General features: G+C 39.8%; 1 protein-coding gene across 1 annotated transcript; it reads left to right on the forward strand.

The window, feature by feature from the left end:
- The first annotated feature begins 2396 nt into the window (after positions 1-2396).
- rbm6 (RNA binding motif protein 6) lies at positions 2397-18145 on the forward strand. Its single transcript, XM_088308969.1, has 23 exons — positions 2397-2537; positions 3796-3845; positions 5528-6986; positions 7132-7221; positions 7322-7391; positions 8163-8236; positions 10838-10912; positions 11007-11298; positions 11386-11543; positions 11629-11732; positions 11808-11877; positions 11950-12007; positions 12105-12163; positions 12238-12337; positions 12565-12662; positions 13797-14099; positions 14179-14328; positions 14408-14473; positions 14637-14870; positions 14946-15020; positions 16654-16760; positions 17564-17615; positions 17705-18145. The coding sequence occupies exons 2-23, from the start codon at positions 3799-3801 to the stop codon at positions 17798-17800; spliced, it is 3837 nt and encodes a 1278-aa protein (XP_088165095.1). The 5' UTR covers positions 2397-2537; positions 3796-3798; the 3' UTR covers positions 17801-18145.
- The last annotated feature ends 6986 nt before the right edge of the window (positions 18146-25131 follow it).

Below are 25131 nucleotides of genomic sequence, written 5' to 3' on the forward strand. Positions count from 1 at the left end.
ATTTTCGGAAGAGTGGTGAAGGTGCAGCCACCTTTGGCCTTGGTGAAAATTAAAAATGTGTAAGTCAAGCTAAGATTTATGAATGAAATTGTGATATTTAACTACCAACGTAAAATTAACCTTACAAAAAGCCTTGCAGAACGCATTGTGTTTTTTTATGTCTATCTTGGTGACGTATTAAAGAAACGTCACATAAGGTGCTGATTTCCTCATTCTCTTTTGAGTCAGCCATGGAACAGCTATTTGTTGTGTTATGGTTTCAGAGGTTGAAGTGGGCCTAAGTAGAGATTTCTGCATACATTTTGGGGCCGGTTGTTCCAGTTATTTTGACATTATTAGCAACATATTTACCATGACTTTGAATGGACAAATCGTGATCGGTCCCTGGCTTGACTCCCACTAAGACATGGAGGGCCACATCTCTTATTTTTAGGGGGCGGGTTTTCAAATCTTTATTTCTTCACTAATTTATCTAAAACAAATAGATAAAATAGAAAATGAAATCTAATGTAATTTTCCTGATAAAATAATACAGAAATTGAGCTTTTGATTGAAAAATGGACCATCCTGGCTAGATGATCCCTGTAAGTTCATGCAAGTCAAAAAACAAACTTTCTTGGCATAACAATCACTCACCTATAATACTTTTCCTGGGCAACAACATAACAGGAGGGTTTAAATATTATGACAGTTTATTATTTATCTCAATCAAAATTATGTTTTATGTTTCTTTCTTTGGAACAACAATCAGACACCTGTTTATGTGACAATGTGGGGCTCAAAGCTTGAACATAGTACAATTATGTGTCAATAAATAGAATAAAAAAGTACAGTAATACAGTAAATTGCACAATTTACACCACAATTATGAATGCCAAATTGGTATAGCCTCTATTCACTTGTGTCTGAACATAGCGACAATGAGAAATATTTCATAACTCTCGCACATAAAAAACGTTTAACTTCATTGTGGAATGACAGCAAGAAAGCTCCCCCCTTTTAGTTAAAGTGCCTTAATATTTTTTGCAGTAATGAAATGTTTCAGAAGAAACAGCTCCATTAAAATTACCTATTTATTATTTCTTTGAAATGTTTTTAGCTGCTGCACTTGCTCTTCTTTTTTAGAGTCTTTTAGACCGCTTTATTAATAATGTATACCCTCCATTTCACCAATGTTATTGAGGCCAACCAGAAAAGAAAAAAATATTACACCACGAGATTAAGGTCTTAATTTTAAAAGACGAATGTGTTTTTTTTATATATATTAAAAGTCGTACAGTTTGACAAAATAGTATTTTCCTGAGATTGGAGTCATAATTTTACATGAGTAGTCATACATTTTTGAGAAAAAGTAGTATATTTTAGAGACAAAAAGTTGTATTTTATTTACACTAAAGTTGTAATTTGTCGAGAATAAAGTCAAATCTACTTCGTCTAAAAAATATATATTTTTGAAAGTATTGTATATTCTTAGATTCAGTCATAATTAAAATTGAATATTTATTTTAATTGGATATATTTTTTTTAGAATAATGTTATATTATCGTGAAAACGAAACGGAATAATCAATATTTTTTACAGTATTTATTAAAGGGGTATTTGTACATTGTTATTTCTTTACTACTCTTGTAATATTAGACTAATCTAAAAATATACTGGACAACTTTTTTTTTTTTTTAAATCTCCGAACGATCAGACTTTTACTTCAAAATCTACAATTTTATTTTTCTAAATTCTGATTTTTGTCCATAAAATCTACGACTTTAAAATATAAAAATATGTTACCTTACTGTCACAATATTACGACTTTGATCTAGAAAATATTTAACTCAATTCTCCTAAAATTACGACTTTAATATCGTAGTGTGATCATGAATTTTCTCATGTGCCCCTAATTCTTCTTTGTACCATTGTAGTTTACTATTAAGATCTTATGAAAAAAGTATAGTTTTAGCTGTTTTGCTTATGTGTTAATTGTTAATTGTAGTTAAGAGCTGCTTATTCATTCATTCCTGATACTGTATCGCTGTATTATCTGCATTTTGTTGATGTTTTTTGTGTGCACTTTGCAACATTTAGCCGAGTTAGCAAGTTGCTATACAACGCTCATGAAAGAATAAAATTAGCAATATTTGTCTGGTTGTCATGTTGAATTCACTCACCGTTTCACAATTTGTCTGGTTGTCATGTTAAATTCACTCACCGTTTCACAATTACACATAGATAGATAGATAGATAGATAGATAGATAGATAGATAGATAGATTGATTGATTGATTGATTGATAGATAGATAACGAAATCGAGAGAGAGATAGAGGCTCAATTTACGACTGAAGTTTCATTACTACGGCGGCAATCTGACGCGCACAATTTTTATTACCCCAAAATGACGTAACCCGAGGACCTCCTGTCCTTGCTCAGTTACGACTATCGGAAGTCTCCCGCTGCGTCTGTCAGTCACGTGACTCGAGTTCGGTACGTCTTCGCCGTCAACTGTACGCGGAGTATATTGACGACGACCCTTCAGACCAGCCGAGGTGGGTGCAGAATCACAATTAATATGAGTCGATATTCGCAGAAATATCCCGGGTGGTCTCTCCATTTAGAAACGTGACGGGCGTAGCTCTAGGGACTGAGCGTTTTAAACAGAATGGCTGCCAAGCTAATGCTAACACGGGCCGCCTCGCGACTTGTAAGCTTTTACAAACATGAGTTGAATGGACAACAGATTAACATTTTATAGTTGCACACCACACGAATTTTGCCTTTCGAACTCGTCCGAATTGGTGGCGTTTCAGTACGTTTACCTACACGTTGATAGCCTTAGCCACCATTAGCAGGCCTTTTTTTTCGCCCACTCTTAGCAAAGCACGCAGGCAGTCATTGATTGACATGAGCAGACTTTTAGAACTTCAGCTTTACTGCAGCGGGGCACTCACATTTATAGTAAGCTCCGCTTGTAATGTGACGTGAACCCTCGTAGGTCATATTTCGAAAATTTGCATTGGCATGTAATGGACGCCCCCAGTAGTTTTCTTACAATTGCATTCATAACAGTTTGAACCCTCAATATCCCACACATTTCTATGCCACAGGACGTTACTATTATTTCAAACTAATTTTCTTTTACTGTTATAATTAAATCCCTTAGTATTTGTTTTAAATTATATATCGCGTCCGCTTCCTATACAATTGCTAATTGTTACTATTTGTCTCCAAGTCAAGTAAATTTACAATGTGTTTATAGAAGGGCATAAACTATGTAAAAGTGTTTTGTTATATATTGTCTATCTCGCTGATTTTCAGCTGTTGAGGATTTGCAACATAACCCACACAATAATTGGAAATTCACTCTTAATGTTTTGTAAACAAGTCAATATCTTTAGTTGGTGACTTATACCATAAAGTGAGCAGCTCGTCATTACCAGCTGAACTGCCACCACAATTCGCAATCCAGACCTTTCTCTGCATCTTCTTGAGATGTATACATAATGATTTTTCCGACATCAACACCACAAGGCTCCTCACCTGCCTGTCAGACCTCCATTGGAATCTTCTTCCATCACACTCCCTTTTGCTGTCAAGCCGGCTCTTAACTAACTCGAGCATTACAGAAACACACACACAAACAAAATAAAAAAGTAAATGTTTTTTTCAGCTACTAGTTTTGATGTTTTACAGGAAAATTCGTGGGAATAGGTGAAAATGCAATTTCCACATGTCAGATAAATCTGCAACATTTGCCAAGATTCCGATCCATCTATATTAATGTTTTTGTCATGATACTCTCTCTAGAAAATGTGGGATGGACCAGGGCAAGGACCGAGAGGAAGACCTCCATTTAGGTAAATAAACTGCTCTTTGGTATTTTTCACAAATGTTAAAATGTCTGCAGTTACCTAAATGTTGAAAATGGTGCCTGACAGAAGCATACATTAAGCTGGACAGGAGGTCCTTGGCTTATAGCATTTTTGTTTTTCATTTTAATGTTACGGACAGAAGTTATTAATTAGTAACTAGTCTTGGGGATTGTTTGAATTTTTATGATTCTGGTTCCAATTGTGTTTTTTCAACTCTCTTACATTTCCTTACGATTGTCAATTATGATTCTGTTGGGGTATTGATTGGGGGGCTGTTCTCTTTTTTTTAATTTTTTTTTTTTATGAAATCGTAGTAACCTCGATTTCTTTTTTCTTTTTTTTTTTTCATTAACTTTTATTGTTTGTGAACTTTACTATGAATTAGCGCTTTGATTTTGAGAACCTATAGCAAATACAGTAATGTAGCAGGTACAATATGCCCGCACACACGGCTAACTTGACTTTTGTTTTCAAGTTTGGGCTTGTGTTAATGCAGTTTTAATTGACCTCACATATTTGCCTCCAACATCAACACAACACCATACCAAAATCACATTCAGTCGCTAATTTAGGACGCTAACAAACTGCATCTTAATTACGCAGTCATTGTATGATACAGCACAAGTCTCCGCTGTTACTGGGTAGCAGCTAGTTGTTAGCATTAGCAACAAGCTACCGGCAGGTAGTTCTTTGTGACAGACCGCATTACTCCCGATGCATTTTGGTGACATCAAGAATGACCCAGATTACCACTACTGTGCATGTGTGTCTCAGACAGGCATACAGCAGGAGAAGCAGTTGTGAGCAAAACCACAGGGGCCTTTTTGTAGCTTCACAATGTATTCTTTCTCAGTATTAAGTATTAAGATGTGCACTAGTCAAAACCCCGTCTGCCAGTACCTTCGGAAACCGTGGCCCCCCCTGTATTAGAATTGATTGATTCTGAAAATGCACGACTCATAGTCATAATTTTGAATTTTATTATTGTTCTCAAGTGGCAAAATTCTCATTTCCGAGGTATGAGCCTCTTCCAGATGTGGATCAATATATGATTCTTAAATAGTTGCAAATGCAGTATTAACGCACAGATGACAAGTACCTCGATGGAAATATGCCGCTCGCTAACGTATACTCACTCTTTCTTGCTGGAATAATGCAAACTATGAATCTTAACTAAACTGAGAGACTTAACTATGGTTGAAACATGCTATGTTAGAGGTTCAGTTATTAAATAAGGAAAATATTTGTAGACATATTTTTTCCCCTGATACTCTTGGGTGGCCTAAGGCTGTGTAGTTCATTGACATAAATCCTATAAATCCACCTATGGAAATAATCTGTCAGGTGAACCTGATTACAGTGAACCTGCTTAATAGTGATGTTCCACATTTTTAAGCAGGCAACAAGTTTCAATGCGTTCAGTGAAATTTGAAATAAATGGCTGATGACTTGAAAATTATCGTGACTGGCGTTTGCATCAAATTTTCCTGAAATTTAAAAGAATGTATGTATTTTTTTTTTTAGACCATATTGCACACCCCTAGGTAATACACAGCCCACCCCCCAAAAAACACACCAGGCTTCAGTTAGAATCGGACATTGGTACCTGTAAATCCAACCATAGATTGTTTAAGTTGCCCAATTAATAATGATGAACTTTATTACAGAGGCAATCACCGCCAAGAAATGTTTGGTGGGAGAGCTCATCCGATGCCTGATTTATGGGGTCGAGATGGGATGAATATGGGACCCATGGGCCATATGGGTCCTCTGGATCTACCACCGATGGACATGAGAAGAATGGAAGGTCCACCAATGTGGGGACAGGACATGGATCCACGTGGTATGCGTGGTCGAGATCTTGACAGAGACTATTTCAGATCTGGCCCAGGTCCGGATTCAAATTTCCGAGGACAGTTTGATGGTAACCTCAGAGACAATTTGACAAATTCTCCAGGTTTCTCAGGATTTGATATGGGAGGCAGAGATGGGCCTACATGGGGGCAAAACAACAGATATAACGACATGAGAGACAGGGACATGATTCGTGATATGCCTCGCTTGAATAATCCCAACCTGGATGGGAGAAGAGGGTTTCCCATGGACAGAGTGCCGAACAATGATGACTTTAGGGACATGCGGCCTCCAATTGGCATTGAGGATAACAGTCGCTTTAACATGGACATGCCTCCTCCTGAAAGGAGGTTGATGGACATAGATAGAAGAGGAGGACCACCTTTTAATCCAAGAGGTGGATTTGAATCGGATATGGATTTCAGAGATCGCCCTGGTCCGCCCTCTGAATTTCGAGGCAGGGAGCGCTCTCCTTTAAGATTTGGAAATGATGTGCCTCCAATTGACAGGGCGAGAGCTGGCATGCCTGCTGATGCTAGTGGGTCACAAAGATCCGACTTCAAGGGTCCAGAAGACCAGACCAGAATCAGTAAGGCTCCTGAATCGAGTGGTAGCCCCCTCATGGACTATAGGAGCAGCGAAGAAATGACTCTTGCAGAGGAATGGAAGAGCCGACAAAAGGATAAACGTCCTCTCTTAGACAAAAGTATGGAAGGTGCTTCTGATCCCACCTATCCAGCAAGTTTTAGGCGAGATGTGACCAATCGAGATCCACCAGCATTTATTGAGCGGGATAGACCGCCAATTGACTTTCCAGGGAAAGATGTCCGCTTCCCTCGCAGTGATCACTTCGCTGAAATGGATCGCCCTCCACTTGGTAGAAACTCTCCACAAGAAAGAATCCCTCCTTCTGCCACTCCAGTAAGAGGAAACGAGAGTAATCGCTGGCTCGTAGAAAGAGACTCGGAACAGAATCAGACGAAATCAAAGCTAGGTGAAAATTACCTCGAGAACCAACCAACTCATGAAACCGTGAAGCCAAATGATAGTTTTGCAGGACTTGAAGATATTACACGCAGTGAAGGACAGACTAGGGGTAAGATGGTAGAACTGGAAGATTTTCAAAGCAAGGACCAGGACTACAGAGACATTGATTACAGGACAGCTTCTGGAAGGATGTTTGAGTACAAACAGAGGGATCTTCCGGAAACACATCTAATTGAGGAGTCTAAACCTGCCATACATGCTCAATTCGTTGCATCTGGTTCTAAGGTAAGTCTGTTTTTTTCATTTTTAAAATAAATAGATGACTTATCGGCTATCAGTTCCACACACTCATCAGAATTCAAGATCGATTGTTCTTATCCCCCATGTTTGTATTTTGGTCATAACGGATTTTTTGGGACACTTATGAAAGGATCAAGATTACAGGAGCGCATCAGTGGAGGGCAAAGTGTCCACAACAGTATCCATAATTGGCATTCCCAAGACTGCTTCAATGGAGCAGGTAATCAAACAGACATTCTTTTTATGAATTGATTTTTACTGTCCTGGAAACTACATGTAGTGAGGTGCTAGAGTATTTTGCCTCATTTTTGTGGTTTCAGATTCTTGGTGCCTTAACAGTGCCAGATGGGGTGCCACAACCGGGGATGAAGATTAAAAACGTTGTCCCAGGTAAAGACTGTGAGCCTGTGGATCTGTTTGGGGCACTCGATCGCTTACATGTCCCTCGATTTTACGCTCTTTCGACATTCGCACCTCCGCACGCGTCCTTATTTATTCTTCATGGTTGCTTTTGTTGTCTGTGGCCTGTGTGATCCTCGATTAGTTTCGAAGTGGGGCGGGCAGGGTGGTGGTCTGTTAAGCCCATTATGCCATCATTTGCCATGTCTGGTGATGTTGGGTCTTTGCCAGCAGTTGCAGAACTCACTTTTAACCTTGAGTGGGAGTGATTCATGTATGTTTGTGTGCGTGTTAGTGTGTGTGTATCCTTCAATAATTTATGTAGGTCCTATTGTCAGACCTTTGATTAGAGTAAATATTTTTTGGGCATACTCGAAACCATTTAGGAATATTTTCTTTGATTTGCCCAAAAGTTACAAAAAGAGATGAACCCTCATACCACATTGCTCTGTAGCCATGGTAAACACCACGCACGTGGTCACCGTTATTGGAATATCCCTTATAAGACCTTTCAAGGTAAGGCTTTAATCAAAGCCTTTCCTGCCAAAGCCTTATCAGAAGATGGACTAGCATAAAACATATAAACATGCAGTGTTCTCAAGAAAGGTAGAGTATTTTAGTGGATATCTAAAGCTCCCTCGCAGAGGAATGTTCATACATTTCGATGTGTTAACGCACTGCTGTCTTGTGTTATAGCGGGCTGACTGTGGTTACTGGAACTGACTAACAAAAACCCATCTGTATTTCAAATGCTGTCCCCAGGTTACAGCTACGATACGGCCTATGTGGAGTTTTTAAACCTCGAGGATGCAGTCCGCTTCATGGAGTCCAACAAGGTGGCCTATCCTCGTCACTCGACCAAGGCCGCCTCTCCCAACAGGATTACGAGAGGGCAATTAGTAGATTGGGAATGAAGAGAACTCGGGAGGGAGTGGGGCTTGCTTTCCTAGTTTGTGGACTACAGAGATTGAGGAATCAATCATTGTTGTCCTATACACCCCAACAAATGTCAGACAAAATTTTCATTCCAAAAACCTATCCATCCATCAAGCCGTTTTTTTCGGGGTCGGTTCGTGGGGGCAGTCGCTTTAGCTTTACTTCCGTCTCCCGAGCTTTGTCCAGTTCTTCTCGGGGAATCCCAAGACAGGCTCCCCAGTGTGTCCTGGGTCGTCCCCTGCGCCTACTCACTGAAAGGACATGCCAGGAATGGTCTTGCGCATAAATATTAGTTTTAATGTTGTTTGAAGAATGGCGACCCTATTTTCCCAAAGTTATTGTCCCTAGCAAAGTGAAGCATTTCTGCTCGCGCCACTATAAAGGTACTGTTGAGCTCCACTGAGCAATCTGCTAACAAACATTTGTTGCCGCAAAATTCTAGACAGGTCGAACACTCCGAATAAAATAAACTCTGTCTTAGGGATTGACCAGAAGTGTCGACTTTCCCACCGTGTAATGACTATCATATAACTTAAAATCACATAATTGCCATTTGCATGTTTTATCTTTGCTGAAATTATCAGGAAGTCAGTGGGCACTGCAAACATGAAGCGTGCCTCAAGTGTTTGGAACTATTTTAGTATAAATTAGACCGTCACTTGTAAAGCATGCATGTGTATCCTCAAATATAACAATAGCTTAAATGCTATGAATGGCCATCTGAGAAGGCATCTGCTATTTCTCGCTGTCAGCGAATTCACTAGACAGCCTCCTGTAACAATGGAAAGACAGACGATATACTGTAGATACAATTGGTGGTTGACCATAAACATCTTGTGACATTGGGCATTAAATGTCACCAACAACTCGTTATGCCTGCAACATTGCAAGCCTTTCCTCCTTCCAGTTGCGCCACCATTGCGAACGAGAACGACGGGGAAAGTGAATGAGCAAGCTTGGATTTGGAGTTGACATGTTGAAAGAGCTCACATTGTTTAATTGACGCTTACTGTCCATGCAGTTAGACTCTTGTCTTTGGGAATTAATTTTCAGGAGAGGTTATGTGGAAAATGTTCTAGCCTAAAGGCACTAGTCCTAGGAATAGTAAAGAATTATGGGACCACAACGTGGTTCAATGATCCGTTGGTTATTTATTTCTTTTTTTTTGTAATGGATCCTTTAGAATGTACATGGCGAGGCCTGGAGCCTTGGCAAGACTTCAGAAAAATTACCGTATAATAGTACTTTGTTGTTTCTGGTGTCCATGGTTTTTACTGGAGTTTTCCTAAAATTATGTTGCAAAGGAGATGTGCTTCAGAGTGACATTTTTGACATCTTTGAAGGGGTTACCTTACAAATCTTTAGCATCAAGCATTGATGGTATTCATAAATTACGCTGTATACACGCACACAAGCGCCGAGACTCACAAACACACAAAATCCAGACAAATCTGAAATATTCCCAGAAGTGGATGGTGTCTCTTTTGTTTCTCTTGTGTTCAGTTTCTGGTTCGCTTTTGTCGTAACTTTCCATCATTCTTTCACGGGATTTGTAATATCTGATGTAAATAGTCAAACTGTGGCAGTTGTCCTCTTTGTATTTCAGTCACTTGAACATGGTTACACATGGAATCCGCTGGCGTTCGACATGCTCTCCTATCTCAGACGAGTGGGGGAACCACATGAATGGATTGAATTTTTTTTGGGATTGTTTGACGCTGACATTATTTCCAACTTTTTATCTTTTGTCCTTGTGATTAGCACACAAAAAGAAGCTTGGTTTATCGTGTCATTTTCATTCGAGATCCAAACGGTAACTTGGAGTAGCCTGTACTGTATGGTGTGGCTTTCTATGTATGAATTCACCCTTTGAATTGTGTGTACTGACTCTAGTTTTTTTTAGAATAATCTGCAGACTTTTGTGATAGATTAGGTTGTTTTTTTTCTGAGTATGAATGTATTACTGAGATTTTAGCAGGGCTTTGGAAATGGACTTTTGTTCTCATCCTGTCACCTAAATCCTCAATTGGTAGTCGGAGGAATTAGTGGTAGCGCTGTTCTCCATGCTGAGTAAGCAAAACAAACTTCCAGTTTTTGTCTTGGAGAGTTTGCTCTGTCTGATCAAAGTCTGCCTTTAGAATTTTAAACCGATGATCGGACGAAATGTGCAATATGAAGAGGAAGTTTGAGAGTTTTGATGGTTTCACTTGATTTTCTGGCATACCATACCAAGATGGCTCATTTGACTAAAAGAGTTCTTGGGGTTCATTTAGTACGACAACAATCAATACATGCAGCCTTCGCTAGGAACTATCACAATACTGTAGTTTAGGTGAGTAGAGCTTATTGTCGTATTAAGGATTGTATGTACTGGTTCTTGTATCAGTATGCCACTACGGTACCCCTGCCACAGAGCATTTTGGGTGTCACTGGACATACTTTAGGCATTATCGACTCTTTTAAATGCTCATCTTGATTGCGTGCGTGTGCTCTTGTTGCAGGGTTCCCTCAAGGTTGGCACTAGAACCGTTTCCATTAGCTACTCTCATCCAGATGACAGTGAAAGAAGTGTTAATGTAAGTACTGTAAAAGTGGGATTTGTCATTTAGAAATGCCAGCCTTGAATGTTGGTCTATAGATTTATTTTTGTTTGTTTGTTTTTTGAACCAGATATCCCATCTCATCTTGCCTCCACCCATGGAGTCAAAGTTGTCCAGACCTGATCATCCCTCAGAAGACTTGGAGTCCAGCCGAAATGGGTCCATGCATAAAGGTCCCGCGGAGCCGCTGCCTCACACCCAGTGGCAGCGCAACTCCGATCTTACCCCAGAGGCCTGGCAGCAACAGGTGGACCAGCAGTTTCAGCAGCAGGAAAACGAGACGCAAGGAGAGTCTTGGGGCAACCAAAATGCCCCTCAACACAATTACAATCAGTCCAAATCAGTCTTTAAGGACAGTAAAAGTATGTGGACATGTATCTCAACCGTAAAGCATCAGGATAGTCTCTTATTCCATGTAATAACTACATTTTCCTTGCGTCCCCAAACAGCCATGATCATAAAAAATATAAAGCCCACCACAACAATCGAGGCCATTCTGAAAGCCTTGGATCCATTTGCTTATCTGGATGAGAGAAACGTTCGTCTAATCAAGGCCAAGACACCCGGAGCGAAGTGCTTCTGTTTTGTTGACATGGACTCCCATGAGGTGCCTTATGAAAAATCGGCATACATTACTTATGGTCCCATGTTTAATCTACAATTTGTGTAGCAAGTCTTCTTTTGTTTTGTAGCAAGTGACACGCTTGGTGGACCTACTCGTCAACAAGCCCAACCCCCTTTATATTGATGGAGTCAGAGTGTATGCTGAAGTTGCAAAACCACTGAAGAACCAAAGGTAGGTCAGCGGTTCATATTTTGTGATTCATCACCAGCCACTTTTTCTTTTGGTATATTTATCTGCCTGTTGTAGTTTCAGAAGAGAGTCTGACAAACCAAACAACTTCACTCCCAGCTCTCGGCCCCCTGGCAACACAATAGAGGTCAGTTGTGCTCTTATTTATGGAGAATTAATCAGAGCTGTTAGGTGATTGTATCCTCTGACGTTTCAACAGCAGCAGCAGTTTTACCCCCCTCCTCAGCCCTTCATGCAGCCACCTCCTGGAATGCAAGGTGGGCCGTCTTAACTTAATCACACGGTTGTGTTATTACCTGTCTTCAGGTAATCCTCAGTAGCCTCAAACTAAAAATAGTCCTGTCTTGTTTCCAGCCCTTTTGCCGAGTAGTAGCAGTAGACCTCCTCTGTCAGTTGATGACAACATTAGCCAGGTACGTGGATTGGGTACTTTGTTAAAATTCTCTAAAAGGTAGCAGTGTATTTCATGTCACACCTCATCTCATAGGAAATTGACTGTAAGGCCAGTCAAGCAGTGGATCCGTCCAACCAGGCGACTGGAACCCATGTGCCTGACGATGCCGCAGCCACCGCCAATCAATCGAGTGGTAAGAAAATCTATCTGCAGCACTTTGAAAATTGTCGTCTGTAACAGTGTGCAGCCAATTTGCAGTCGGTAGCTAGTTAGTAATTACCTAACTGTAACACTTGAAGTGTCATTTCTACTCAGTGGTTATTACCAATTCTGTTTACTGTACATCAATGTGTTGCAAAAATAATTTAGTAGGATTTTGCACAAAAGGTAAAGAAACAATCTTTGTCATGATCCCCTCAGACGCAGACACGCAAGATACGTCCAGTTACTTGTACGATGCCACATCAGGTTTCTACTATGACCCTGAGACCACCCTGTACTATGACCCTGGCTCAAGAGTGAGTAAGCAAGACAACATGCTTGACATGCACCAACAAGTGTATGAGCATGAGTAGACTATTTACATTTGAGTACTTGTTGATACCAGGTATCGTCAACCACTGCATACGCACAGTTCAGCACCCGTGGATTAGCATGTTCAGTTTTTTTCTTTCTATATACTTGTTCTGGAATTGTCCCTTTTCGAGGAACTCAGATTTAGAATGTTTCCCAGCATTTTTCTTTTAAATAATTTTTGGGGTTAGGGGGAAAAAAATATATATACAGTCACGCCTCACCACTTGGCGCTTCACTTTTCATGGCTTCAGTGTTTTGCGGGTTTTTCCAAAACAATCATCAGAAAACAAAATGCGCTAATTGGCTGCGTATCATACGCAGCCTCACACAGCAAGAACAGCTCGCTCAGCACAAGGACGACGAAACATCTGCATATAAAATGTTAGTGTAAAGTTTATCTTAATTCGAATCCCGCGTTGCAAGTTCCTTGTTGGTGCTTTTGTGCAAAGTGGAATTTAAACCATGATTACTTTCGGCGACGGCGCTTCTTTTTTGTCGGTTTAATAGATACGCGATGAGAGAAGGCATCGACAACAGCGTAGAAGAAAACCAAGATGCAGTAGCTGCACGAGCACAATTAATGACAGTAACTTTTGCTTTGCACAAGAGTTTAAAAGTGCATTAATCCAACATGATTATACCTTTGTCCAAAATGAACCGTTGGGATTCTTGTTGAAGTAAGCCAAGTTTAGGATAATAATTAAAACCTCAACGTAGTTATTAGCCTATGTTCTGTAGTACAATGGCATAATAGCGGTATAAATCACCCCAAAATAAAGAATTAAAAAAACAATTCTAAATAATAATAAAAAGTCAACCTCTACTTTGTGTTTTATCACTTTTCGCGAGTGGTTTGAGTCCCCATTAATTGTGAAAAGCGAGGGATGACTGTACATAGATTTATTTTTATATATATATTTTTTTTTACTTTGTAATTTTACTTAAAAAATAGTTTAAAACAAACTTGTTCCCGAGTACAAGTACAGACCTACTGTATCTGCACTGATGCAGATTCTGGTCACAATCAAATGTCATAACCATGTGTCGTACCCTAACATCTTTTTTTTTCTCCGTAGTACTTCTACAATGCTCAGAATCAAGAGTACCTGTACTGGGACACGGCAACAAAGGCGTACGTCCCCGTACCTGGAGGCAACCAGGAGCACCAGCCTGTGGTCATGACGGCCGAGGATCAAGCCATTCTCTCCAACCCTGCAGCTGACGCCCCTCTGGACATGAAGAAGCCCTCAGCGCCTCCACTGCCCACAACACAACTGCCCGTCTCTGCCGACAGCCAGGAAACTCCGTCTCCTGAGAAGAAAGATGATGATGACTCGCCAAGAAAGGACGAGAGGCCAAGAAGTCTTGCTGCTGTCAAGGTTTTTTAGAAAACTAATCCCGTAAGAATTTGTATGTATAGGAGAATGAGTGACTGACTTAATGTTTGTTAATGTTTAGATCATGAAGGATATGGAGCGCTGGGCCAAGATACAGAATCGGCAAAAGGAGTGCGTGCGTTCCCCGTCGCCGGTGCTGAGGGGCGGCATGGACGATGACAGGAAGCAATCCAAGTCGGCTGATGCAGGGTTTGCAGTGTTTGAGAGGAAGGTTAGGAGAACGCGCATCCGGCCAAGCTTTTCTCCTCATTATTTTCAAGAGATTCATATATGTAGTTATGCACCCACAGAAATCAGGCAGTGAGGATCTCTTCAAGAAGCCTATTGCTCCAGCTAAAAAAGATGACAAACTAAAGGTAAGATGTCACAGGTTCATCACGGGAATCACATTCCTAGAAAGGGTTGCAACTAACGTTAATTTAATAAACAATTTAATCTGATTCTTTTGTTGATTAATCTGATAGAAAAATGTGTACGTATGTTAGCACAAGGTTTTAACGTGGCGTTGCGTTTCGACAGCGACCAATGGGCTCCTTGGGCATGCTGGCGTCGGACTATGCCGCCGGAAGTGACGAGGAGGTAGAGGAAGACAAGGAGGAGGTGGCGCGCAGTGGCCAGGTCAGCAAAGCGCCATCCGACGAGCGTGAGAACAAGCTGACGGACTGGAAGAAGATGGCCTGCTTGCTGTGCAGGAGACAGTTTCCCAACAAAGATGCACTCATCCGCCACCAGCAGCTGTCGGACCTGCACAAAGTACAGTACTGCCTCTTAGCACTGCTAACATCGCCCAAGGTGTGGTCTACTTTTAACACTCGCTTGTACTTTCAGCAAAACATGGAGATCCACTTAAAGATCAAGAAGTCCAAGAAAGAGCTGGAGGCGCTGGAGAACCAGGAAAAACAAGTGAGTGAAATGAAGCTGGGTCTTGGGGAATTTAGACGTTCACTCATACGGGAGTTTTCGTGTTCCGCTCCATCAGTGAGAATGTGACTACAGATGGGTGTCGTTCAGATTTGAACAATACTACATATGTCCCCAGTTGGAGCACATAGTACGTACATCGGTACTCAATTTTTGGTGCATTCTGAATAACCGAACGGCATATTCCAACACACGCTCACATTAATGTATGAGTATGTATAAACCTGTAATCAGCTGGTCAGTATTTATTCTTGAATTTGCATTTAAAAACTTAAATTTGTGAAGTGTAACAAGCTTTTTGAAGAATGAGAACCGTGTGCTGGTTTTGTAAGGGCTTAACAGAGGCTTTTAAAAAAACGAAACACAACCCCCCAAAACGGTGGACATCTATTTCACAAATTTTGCCTATTGTGGGTAATTTTTGAAACGCGACCCCGCAATAAATGCTTATATTTGTGCCACTAGAAACTGAATATTTGAATTGAAAACTGAATATTTGAATTGAAAACTGAATATTTGAATCGAAAACTGAATATTTGAATTGAAAACTGAATTATTGAATTACAAACTGAATTATTGAATAACAACAATTGCATATTTATTGCTTAATTTTAATCAGATTTTTCCATTTACAATTCATGTAATTCAATAATTCAGTTTAAAATTCAAATATTCAGTTTTTAATTCAAATCTTCATTTTCTAGTGGCACAAATATCAGGCCAGAGGGGTGCCTCTAGGATGAGCAATGGATTCCAGATATATAGATCTCCTCGTCGGCCAATCTGGCACAAATATCAGCCCATAAAACAGCACCTTTGTTTTTAAGGCCATTAAGTTTTTCATTAGTATTGCCAGCCGCCATTGCATGGAATATGAGATATAAAATATAAGCTACGCCAGGTAAATTTGCGGCGAACTAATCCGCAACCAGCTTTGCTAGTGTCCGATGCTTGGCGCCCTCTAGAGGTCTCTTTCGATCTTGCAAAAGCACAATCAAAGTAACACATAGTTGTGGATGGCGGCTGGCAATACTCATGATAGTTTACGACCTTCAAAACGAAGGTGCTGATTGGCCGACGAGGAGATCTATGTATCTGGAATCCATTGCTCATCCTAGAGGCACCCCTGTGGCCTGATATTTGTGCCACTAGAAACTGAATATTTGAATTGAAAACTGAATATTTGAATTTTAAACTGAATTATTGAATTGGAAACTGAATTATTGAATTACATGAATGGTAAATGGAAAATTCTGATGAAATTAAACAATAAATATACAATTGTTGTTATCCAATAATTCAGTTTGTAATTCAATAATTCAGTTTAAAATTCAAATATTCAGTTTTTAGTGGCACAAATATCTGCCCATAGATCACTCTCTATACATCGTATTACAAGTACAACATTAATGTAAAATTAATAAATAAAAACGGAATTTGGTTTGAACAAATCACTGTTATAATGTAAAACATATAAGCAATTATTATTGTATACTTAAACTATAGAATTATAAGGCACAATGGCCGTTTTTATATAATACTCCACATCATATTGTAATGTGAATGCACACCACTACTCTGGTGTTACATAAATGTGTCAAATTTTCCCACATAGCTGAGCACCAGGGAAGTCGTCAAGTCACCAGAACAGAAAAGGAGAAAACACCATCACCACCAACAGCCGCAGCAGCAACATCATAACACCTGGGCAGGAGGATCCAGGTATGACTCAACACAAGCTTCATTAGGTTGCTTATTTGTGACTGTTTGGAATTGTTCTCTCATTCCATACTACCTAATCACTATCTATGATTTATTTTTTTATACAATGGACTGTCAAAATCAGTTTTTAACACTACTCGGTCATACTTTCCACTATAACCGGTGTTTTTGGTGAAACAATCAAAAACAATGTTGTACTGATGATTAAAGAACCAAAACCAACTTGGAGTTTCACAAATAACTATTTTTAACGGAAAATTGTTTATGAGTTGACAAACTCAATCAAATCATTACATTTTAAGAGCTTTGTATCCTCCAATCATATTGAGCCCCATCAATATGGGTATCAAATTGTCTTTTCTGAGAGATGTGTATCAGAAATAAATCGTGTTGTCATTGCTGATTGTTTTAATTAATTCGGTCTTGGTAGAGCTTTTACATGTTGCATATTTGCAACATGACAAAAGCTATTGTCATAGCATATCAAATCAAATAGTAATCCCTCTGAATCAAACTGAAATTGTTACATTTTAAAACGTTACATCCTTGAATCATATCGTACCCATATATTAAGAATCCTGTCAAGTCCGCTCGTTCTGTTTGTAGGTTCTGCGTTACTGTTGTCACAGAACACGATATTCTGTCTTGAAACATCAATCAAAGTGGTCTCAAACCGCTGGCAATATGGGAAACTCTGCTTTGAAAATTGCTGATAGTGAAACGGTTATGACTTTTTTTTAATTGTTCTATATTTAAAAAGAATCATGCATCTAATCATTTCTTAATGATATTTTTGCCCTCAGAGCTGTGAATAAAGCCAGTGACAGACCTGGTTTGGGCTCAGAACCTCCACCCGTAAGTATGCTGCTTTATTCCTCTGTCTTTACTTTAATTTCCCGCTCTGTCTCTCCTTATTTACCCTCGTTTTGAACTCATTTCTACAGAGACGCCAGAAAAAAGAGCACGTCGCTTGGGACCACGCCACCTACAAACAAGCAGTGCGCAAGGCCATGTTTGCACGCTTTAAGGAACTGGAGTGACCTCACCAGAACCCCCCCCCCCCCACCCTTGCCCCAACCTTTCCTCCCCCCGTCCGTCACACATTGTGAACACAGGCTGCCAAAAAACATTGTGTTCATGAAGGCCATGTTTCTCGAACTTGTAATTAGAAAAACTCACTCAGACTTGCGGTTAAAGTTTGTTTTAAAGCTTCAACTTTTTTTATTTCCTTTCCTTATTTTTTGTTTGGATGTAGCATTATATGGTTGTTTTTCTACATAAAAAAACAAACTCAACTGTTGTTCTAATTTTCAGTGTTTTCATGTAAGAATTTTTGTAAAACAAATACACAAAAGGTTGAGCAATATATCACGTTAGTTACTGTATGCTATCACTAACACTGTAGTAAAGTCAGAATTTCATAAATACTCATACCAAATATCAAAATAGAAACAATCCAGTAAAAATAATTTAGTACATAAATAACTGAACATGACCTCGTCCTGCATGACAAAGTGCTGTGGATCTCCCTTTGCAAAGGATTGGGAGACCAGTGCGCAAATAGTGAAAATCTGTGTATAACTGATGCTCATTATAAACATCATATTTTTTTTTTCTTTCAAAAAACGTGTCGTTGCACTGAATTGGGTAAAAAAAAAAAAAAAAAAACGCACTGATATAGGGGAAAAATACAATACAAATTAGTAGAGGGTTTCTGCAAATAACACAGGCAGGCTAGGTTCACCCAAATAATTGAATAGGTTAACCCCAAATATTCAGTGGTCCACTGGTTTGGAATAGTCAGCTATTTGTGAAATGACAAAAGAACATCAATGTCGGCTCTGTTTCAGTCTGGGCCTGCTTTGTCGCATCTTTTATGTGGTGTCTTGAAGATGTGCCAGCTACAGTGACATCTCTAGACAACCATTCTGGTTCTGCTTTGCTACATTCTGCATGGGCTGTCTTGGATCTAAATGACAACAATGCTTGTGGTACTCACTCAGGGACACAGTTGGTATTGTACAAGAATTGAGTTCTTAAAGTGCAATGCACTCGCCTCACCACAAGCTAGCAGCATAATACAATGTTAGGTTTTGGAGCCTTTTTTTATATCAATGTCCATTTCTATTTTTTACTATCCTACAAGGGCAACACTACATTAATTGAGGGGGGGGGGGTTCTGATGCAGCAATTGAGCAAATGATCATTCTTTTACAATAGCATTTGTGAGTACATAGGCCACACGTTTAATCGCCCTGTTTTGACTAGTCTGCAGTTACAAATGAATTCATGAAGTGACTTACTCAGCTTGTACTCTGCAGGAGGAAATGACAAGTCTTGACTGTGACCTTTTCTGGTGCGTATGTGTTCTACCTCGGTGGATTGGAACAAAAATGGGGGGGGGGGGGGGCTGCAGTTGATAACAAAGCAGACTTTTGACAGAGCGCCAGGGGGAAGGCAACACCTTTTCAACGGTGTCTCGGCATATCACGCTCCACCCGAATGTCAAAGGTTTGCCAGAGCACTTTGGGACACGCAAGTGTTGGTTTTCTTTTATAGTAACTTGAAAATAGTGGATATTGTAAACATGACGCCCCAGTGCACCACTCACTGCTGTGTGGAATTGAATTGGGTATGGGTTACAAATTATAGTTTGAAGCCTAAATCAGGGTTTTAAAAGGAGCCTCTAGTCAGAGTTAGGATTTCAAATTAGTTACAAGACTGGGTTAGGGCTTCAAAATAGGGTTTGTGGCCACAGTCAGGGTTTCAATTGTAGTTGAGGGCTTTATACTAAGCTTTGCTACCATATTCCAGAACCAAATCTTAGGTTCACTGAAGACTAAAATTATACAACGAACGTATGTCCATAGAAGTCCTGTGACTGGCGGGCGCACAGTCCAGTATGCTCCCCACTTGTCTCCTCCAAGGTCAGTTCTTGTTGATTTCGGCACACGGGTGACTAAGTGCTATAGAATTTGGATTGCTACCCACTACCTTTGTCTTAGCGCATAAAGTAGAAATGGTAAGAAGGACTGTATTCCATATCGGGCATAGGGAAATTATTTTTGTTTTGTGAAATGAAATCTCACTTTTTCCTGTTCATTCCCCCAACTGATTAAATTTGAAGTCAAGGGCATGGAAAGCAAAGTCGAGCTGAACCCGTGTGGATGTCGGCGATAAATAGTTAATTTATATGCAAATACAAAAGACAGCACATGTCTCAATCTGTGTTTGACTGCCGCCACAGGACTCTGCGACGGACAAATAATGGAGGCCAGTGATCCTTTCAGCGCGACAAGTGTCAAAACTCTCCCATCAAATTGACAACCAACAATTGTCTTGAACGCGTGTTGTTTAGTCCAATGACATTTGCAGGCCAAGACAAGATTTTCTTTCTCTTATGCTCCAGTATTTTCTCTCTCTAACCCCAATGTCCTACAGGAATTCCACCCATTGGTCCCAAATGACTATTTTAAACACTATTTTCCGACATCCGATTCATTTTAAGGCATGAATCTTTGACACTTTGTCAGGCGTTCTGTCATGATAGACGTGTCCACCAAAACAAAGAATTTAAGATTCATTTCTGATCAATAAATGTATTCTCGTAAGCCACTGTAACATTTTGCAGTTTGTTCTTAAAATTACAAAATAAGTATGATTTTATTTAAAGTCTATCATACGTAAAAGTTAAATAGAAAATGTATTCTACTCAAATATTTATAAAAGCTAACAGTTAAACATTCAACGTAAATGCATTTGACTTAAAAGTTAAATACAACTAAATTGTACTCTTGTGAAAGAGCTGAGGGTTTTATTTTTTATTTTATTTTTTTCAGAATTTCAAAAGGGGTGTGCTTTTGAGAGACTTCTAGGGGTTTCCATATCCAGCCTGTTTTAGATGACTCCCTCCTCCAACACCCCTGAATCAATTGATCAGTTCATCTGCAAGCTTTGCAGAAGCATGGTGACAATCCTGATCATTTGAATCAGGTGTGTTGGAGGAGAGAGACATCTAAAGCAGACTTGCTCAGGCCTCTCAAGGACCGGACTTGGCCACCCTTGATTTAAAGGTTGTGGCTAGGCCTTTAGTTTCCGAAGTCGGGCCCGAGGTCCCTTTGCAACCTGCTGTACATTTATTATAAGCCCACCACATATTTGGATAATATTCAAGCACGGCCCGTCTCGAAAGGTGATGAGGAAAAAGTTCAAGTGTTGAATGATAGGGCACAATTATTATGACATCATGTCAAGCTAATCTCATTTTTCATGAAGTCGGATTACCCGCACAGTTGGATTTCCACCCTTTTGTATTATTAATGGCCCGCGTTAAATATTTAATGCGATATTAGGTGGAGTGAGGTGGAAACGATAATATGCCCGTACAGGTAAATGTGTGCTTAGCAGGGAATACCTCTTGGGAATATTTTGATGAGATTTCCATATTGTTGGCAATAAAGTTGTCAACATGTCATTGCCCAAGTTATGATGACCCGTGGGAACGTGCGCAATGGCTTTAACATGACGAATACATTTATTATGGAAGGCGGTGTAAAATCCCTCCTGAAGCCTCTTTATATTTTGTCATTTTTGTGCTTGGGACAGATAAATTGCCTCCTAAAATGTAAATGAAATTTGATAGGTAGCCTGTATATATTTTTACTAAACTTGTGTCTCAAGGACCATGCCTGAAATTGAATAGGAAGTCACCCTTTTTGGTTTTGGGTCTGGTGGACCATAAAACAGAAACTTCAATTAGCATCGCTCCAAAATCCAGTCACTGAAAGCAGTTTAATTTATAAACTCATCATTTTAAAAAAACATGTCCATCATGAAAAGACCCACAAAAAAAGTCTCTATAGTCCATGCCCCAAAAGAAAAACAGAAGTCTTCCATTTTGTTTTGAAGCAACCTTATTCCAAGGCTCTATCAGACACATTTGATGATCTGATTGCTAATAAATTCAGATGCGATAGGCAAATGGTCAACACAGTCCTAAATTGTCGAACATTTGAGGTTTTGAATCATTACATGTGGGTGGGAAACGACAGCAAAAGTTAACGACAGGTTGTAAAACATGAAATGCTTCACTCCCAATTTTAGCCCCAGAAGACAATTTCACTTAAGTGAAACCTTGGGAACCTGAAGTTTCGTAGGTGATCTGCTTGTCTATCATGAGTAGATACAAAAAAGTCTGAAGAACCCATGTCAGAAAAGACAATGAAACACTTTTTTTTTAGTGGCCACTTTAGGCTTATTTGGGAAATTTCCATGCAGGGATATATCAAAGACAAACTTGCACTTGAAACTTTGCTCGATTGCTATCAAAGATGAATCATGTATACAGGACAGACGAGCAACATAAAATTGCTTAATGTTTGTGTGTTTTTCTTTTTGGAGTGATCATCTGTGGATGGGGCTTGGTGGTGGGTGTAATTTGATGACTCACCATAACACATGAAACTTTATTGACGAATATTCAGTTTCACCTTGGAATATGGTAGACGTGTCTATAATGAGTAGACCCACAAAAAAAAGTCTATTTTCGGTTCCTTTGGCCATTTCCAGGGTTCCATTAAAACGAGTTTGTATTCACCTTCCCATCAAAGTCAACAGTTAAAAGTAGCTTCAGGTTATTTTCCTCTTTGCAAGTATCGTAACACAATCGCTTGCTTTGTGGCCAACTCCTGCGGTGAAAATACAAAACGTTGTCTGGAAATTATTCATTGTTATTCATTATGTCCTGGAGGCACAGCGCAGCAGCGGCATGAGAAAATGTTGGATGATTTTTCTCCTTTGAGGGATCACAGGAGCATGCACTCTTACACATACTGTACGGCCTGATATGAAAACAAATATTCATAGAAGTTCACAAGTACACATTATGAAAGGCAAATCCTCACTGATGTTTATTGACTTTGGATTTGAAAGCAATCATTAGGCTCATTCAAGTATATTGAGTCAACACTCATTGGTCGCAGCGTGTTTGGGAGCTAATGCAAAAATGATGCCCTTTAAATATTATTCTGATCTCTAAAATGATTTGATTGGTTAGCGCGATGGCCTCACAGTGGAGAGGTCGTGGGTTCAATTCCTGCTCCGGCCTTCCTGTGTGGACTTTGCATGTTCTCCCAGTGCTTGCGTGGGTTTTCTCCGGGTACTCCGGTCTCCTCCCACATTCCAAAAACACGCATGGCAGGTTGATTGGACACTCTAAATTGTCACTAGGTGTGAGTGTGAGTGCGGATGGTTGTTTGTCTATCTGTGCCCTGCAATTGGCTGGCAACCAGTTCAGGGTGTATCCCGCCTAATGTCCGAAGATAGCTGGGATAGGTGCACCCCTGCGACCCTAGTGAGGAGAAGCGGGACAGATAATGGATGGATAAAATGCATTGTTCTCATAGTTAAAGTGGTTCTGAGGTGTATTGATAACAAGTCAGGCTTTCATCAAACTACCCCAAGCAAAAGGTATCATTTATAGAACACTTTTCCCCCTATAATATTCTTAATTCCAAATTCTTAATTCAAAATTAAGAATATTATAATAGTAATATGACATAATCATGTATTTACGATTCATAATATTAAAACTTAATTTTCATAAAATGGTGACCCTGAGAACCTACTATTTTTTTTTTATTTTAACTTTGAGGATCAGCCTGTTTTAAGGAGGTGGTCCTGTCTCAGACGAAGGAGGCACTGCTCACCCCGCCTTCTGTATTGCAAGACCAAGTTACCATGGCAGGGTGGCCCAGAGTTTGACGAAAAGCAAAGGTGGAACCTATAAAGTCACCCACAGTTAAAGCATGGCTTGTATTTTCAGGTAGCACTTCATCACCAAGCTTTTTGAATTACTCTTGTCTATCAGTGTAGCGAATCATCTGTGGATGGCACCAAATGTGTGTACTTAATTTAAAATTCTACCTTTGGCAAGATAGTGTTTCAAAAACAGCAGATCTTCACCCACCCTGGCAGCCGAGTCATTAGCAGAGAAACACGTGTCATTTTGAAAATTACTCTTACTGCATTGTTTAGTGACTCCGAGCCCGGCAAAATTCGGAGACCCATTTTCAGAAATAGGCAGCTCACAATATATTTTTTTGGTTGTTGGATTTCACACTTGATAGGTTGATAGGCACTGCATTTTTGCGATAATAAGAATATAAAAATTTTGACTAAGTAGATCATGATGTTTTTGTTGGACCATACTTTCAAGCTAGAGAAATAGCCACCAAAATAACTCGTATTTCATAGGTAATTAGATTGCTTTCTGCCGAAGGGAATGTTGAATCATATATATAAATATATATATACACTGCATTTATAGTAAACTGGAAAGCTGAAAAATAGCATGATACACACCCTTTAAATCAGGCGTGGGCAAACTACAGTCAGGGGGCCACATGCGGCCCGTTAAACATTTGAATCCGGTCCGCCGAACTTGAAAAAAATTAAATGAATCAACCTCACATTTTATTTTTTAAATATTGCGGTGCATCAAAGACAGATATTTTGTTGGAATGCTTTTGTTCATTTTCATTTAAAATTAAACATATTTTTTTTCTGCTCTGATGAGGTGAGGTTACCAAAACACTCCATCCATCTGCTCCTAGTCGGGCCCCTCTGTCAAATTTTAGAACCCATTGTGGCCCACATATCAAAAGGTTTGCCCACCTCTGCTTTAAATTTTGACTTTAAACATACTGTACCTTTTTTTTCGCATTTGCAACGTCTGAACCCTCCGTTGTTAGCTCTTTGGTACATTACAATGAAACAAATGTGGCTGAGGGAGTGTGGAGCTCGTGTTACAGAGACAAGAACCAACCCCCCCCAAGACAACCCACTCCCACCTTTGTGTGTCTTTATTTGTGTCTGGTATCCATGCCACATTTGCAGTTTTTCTCATATCTTCTTTTGTGTTCTGGTGAAACCCGAGAGGAGGTCTGATGTGCTCTCTCGGCCATAACACGTCTTTTGGCGTACGTCAAACGGGTTCCTCGATGGCGTGCCCTCGGCCCTTTATTTGAATATCATTTGTCAGGGTGTGAAATTACACAGCAATTTATGTCGTCTGCGGTGCTGTGACATCCACTCTGTGACAGCCCTTCATTATCCTTCACTTGCCGCCCCTGCTGGACGGATCAACCTGCATCCTCGAGGTGTTCTTAGCACAATGAACGCTTTAAAGTTCGACAGTGCTTCATTACACCATGGTGGTGATTTGATTTCAGAGCTTATGACTGAGGGCAACGGTGAGCAGCTCTGCCCTCACAGTTTTGAGGTTCTTTGTTCAAATGTTGGCTCTAGCCTTCCTGAGTGTTTTCTCCAAGTATGTTCCCTTTAAAAAGGTTTCTGTCGATGGGCTTTAATC

The sequence above is a fragment of the Idiotropiscis lumnitzeri genome, chromosome 11 (genome assembly GCF_059441095.1).
Source record: "Idiotropiscis lumnitzeri isolate Australia: NSW breed Sydney's pygmy pipehorse chromosome 11, RoL_Ilum_1.0, whole genome shotgun sequence".
Lineage (NCBI taxonomy): Eukaryota > Metazoa > Chordata > Actinopteri > Syngnathiformes > Syngnathidae > Idiotropiscis > Idiotropiscis lumnitzeri.

What these genes read in the sequence shown, in the direction of transcription:
- rbm6 (XM_088308969.1), top strand. Translation starts at nt 3,799, where the DNA reads ATGTGGGATGGACCAGGGCAAGGACCGAGAGGAAGACCTCCATTTAG. An exon ending in AGACTGCTTCAATGGAGCAG is followed by an intron (nt 7,222 to 7,321) that starts GTAATCAAACAG and finishes TTGTGGTTTCAG; the next exon opens with ATTCTTGGTGCCTTAACAGT. An exon ending in GCCACCTCCTGGAATGCAAG is followed by an intron (nt 12,008 to 12,104) that starts GTGGGCCGTCTT and finishes TCTTGTTTCCAG; the next exon opens with CCCTTTTGCCGAGTAGTAGC.